Source organism: Micropterus dolomieu, linkage group LG05 (genome assembly GCF_021292245.1).
Source record: "Micropterus dolomieu isolate WLL.071019.BEF.003 ecotype Adirondacks linkage group LG05, ASM2129224v1, whole genome shotgun sequence".
NCBI classification, from domain to species: Eukaryota; Metazoa; Chordata; class Actinopteri; order Centrarchiformes; family Centrarchidae; genus Micropterus; species Micropterus dolomieu.
In genome coordinates, this window is record NC_060154.1 from 14,370,010 (window position 1) to 14,372,598 (window position 2,589).

At 42.9% G+C, this 2,589-nt stretch overlaps 1 protein-coding gene across 1 annotated transcript in view; it reads left to right on the forward strand.

The window, feature by feature from the left end:
* Window positions 1-707: 707 nt before the first annotated feature.
* LOC123971590 (profilin-2-like) overlaps window positions 708-2,589 on the forward strand; it is an 8,681-nt gene continuing 6,799 nt past the window's right edge. The window contains exon 1 of the mRNA XM_046050501.1: window positions 708-1,070. Within this exon, the coding sequence (XP_045906457.1) occupies window positions 942-1,070 (129 nt within the window). The 5' untranslated portion in view covers window positions 708-941. The remainder of the gene's footprint in view (window positions 1,071-2,589) is intronic.

Sequence of the window (2,589 nt, forward strand, 5' to 3'; positions counted from 1 at the left end):
GTCCCATCATCCAAAGATATTTACGGCACTGTGAAATACAAAATTGCTCATTAGCATAGTGAGTGTGTGTGATTGCAATTCAATGTTGTACCCTGTGATGACCTAGTGCCCTTTTCAGGGTATTTCCCTGCCTTTCAGTGCACAATGAATGATCCTAATGTGTGCTGGGGGAAAAAATCCAACAACTACAATATGGACTTGGGTGAGATTGGTGATTGCCCCTTTGCCTAGCTGATGAAACTGTACACCACTTTAATAACATGAATTTTAAATAAAGAACTGGATAATTGTGTCATATAGGATATTGTAAATGACCAGTGATTTAGTGTTTAACAAAAGAGGTGAAAGCTAATGTGACTTTAGTGATCCTCATAAGGTAAATATAAATGTTAAGGGTGTATTCAAAATCATTTGACATACCTTAAAACTAAACATATTGCACTAGTTTGCTTTGTACATGAAATCTCAGATTTACCTCAGCCTGAAACAATGACTTAATTCTGTTTGGCAAAGTTAAAGTAAATGTGCATTTTGACTTGTTTAACCGCAATAAAAGAAAAGGAGAAAAAGAAAAACAAGAATGGATAGTTGAAACAAATCTTTGTATGTAGTGGAGAAAAACAGGCTGTCTTGCTTGCTGCCACGATGTATTCATCCGCTGCGCAGTATATCATGCAATGAGGCAGCAGGGCGAATAACGAACCAGGCGGAGTGATTTAGTCAGGACTACACCCAAGCGCCTGTCCGATTGCAGCGGCTTCTCTTCTTTGCCTAGACCAGAAGAAAGCCGGGACGTGACGGAGCCGGGGGGGTTCTGCTTGCTGGAGGCCCGTTAAACCACTGATAAATACAGCTTCCTCGCAGTTTGTTCGTCGCTCAAGAGACGTTTGTGACCTACCTTGACCCTACGTATTTTTTCACCTAGAACTAATTTCACAAACATGTCCTGGCAAAGCTACGTGGACAACCTGATGGCTGATGGCAGCTGCCAGGACGCGGCCATTGTTGGGTACACGGACGCCAAATACGTCTGGGCATCTTTTGTCGGCGGTACCTTTGCCAACATAACGGTTAGTATGCTCTATGTGTCAATATCTACGGTTACACGGGAGGAAAATGTACATTTTGCATGCCGGTGCGTTTGTCTGCATAGCCAGGCCTTGTTGAATGAGGATAAGGCGAGCAGTGTGTGGTACACATGGTATCCGGTGGTCACACACAAGATGCATTGGCACGTAATGCTGTTGTATATGCGCCTAACATAGGTATTAATTGTTTTTCCTCTTTCCAGTATTTTAAACACACGCGAAGGGCCTCCGCGTTCACATTGTTTCTATTAGAAATAGCCACCAGGGAACTCAAGCCAGTGACTAACGGTACCGCGAACTCCAGCTAAAACGGCTAGCTTTCTAATGCTAGCAGGGTAGCTAGCGTGAACTAGCCGTGTTTGCTTGCGGTACCGGTCAGTTAAGATAAGCAAGTCGGACAAAGAATAACCAATTTCATAATTCAACATACACTGGCACACTTTTAAAAAAAAAAATATTATATATATATATATTCTGAATTTCGTTGTATGGGGTTTTAAAGTTATTTTCTCTGGCGGACAACGCCGTCAACCAGCAGTGAAATGTTACCGTTGATTAGCAAACTACAGGCCGTTGGAAAATCATTATTAGCTAACGCTGATAGCGTAAAGTTAGCGGTGCTCACACGTTCTTGACGTTCTGGCGCGTCGTTGGTCTTTCTCGTTTTTTCCTATTCGGCTTCTGTGAATCTCACTGCCGCTACCGCCCCTTATTTTCCAAGATGGCGGACACCCTCCCAGTTTCTTATTCATTTTTGTTCAGGGAAGCTAATCGAGACGTGTGGTCGATTAACATTTGGAGCAGCGGTCTAAATTGATGAGCTGTCGATGGCTCTTGCGTTTTTTGTTTAGTTCACCGCACTTTAACGGACTGTAGCCTTTATGTTAATGTAACTTGGCTAAAGAATCGTCTCCGTCGCTTCCTTGAGCCTCCATTTTGTGTGTTAAATACATTATTAGTAAATCTAAATATCTGTTTAGGTTAAAGCATAATGAGTCTAAATGTGACTGTAAAAAAAACATTTCGACGAGCACGTTACCTATGCAGTGATAAGCCACGCTACAGACGAGTTAACTATGAACAAGTGTGCCGCTGTTCCTTGGGAGTGTCCCCTCGGGCCACTGGGGCAGGATAACATTATCACTTGAAGACGCAAATTATATAATGGTAAATGGACACTGTCGGTGTGAAAAGGCTCAAAGCCAGAGCTAATAGCCTGCTTACCAGAGTTAGCAGCCTGTCCCTCCCACCCAGACCCGGTGATTAAATCTGATGAGCAGCCTGCTGTAGGAGTGCAGAAAGCTAACCCAGAATATATGAAACCAGCGGTGTGAAGTTCATGCGGGAACAGAGCATTGGATTCCCAATGGGGGGGTAAGGCGGTTTAATTAATTAGCTCACCGGGCCCCACCATGTAGCTAGCCGCCATGCTAACGTTGTCTTGAGGCAGTAGAAATCCTTTTGAGTTTTTTTTTTTTTTTTTTTTTTTTTTTTTTTTTTT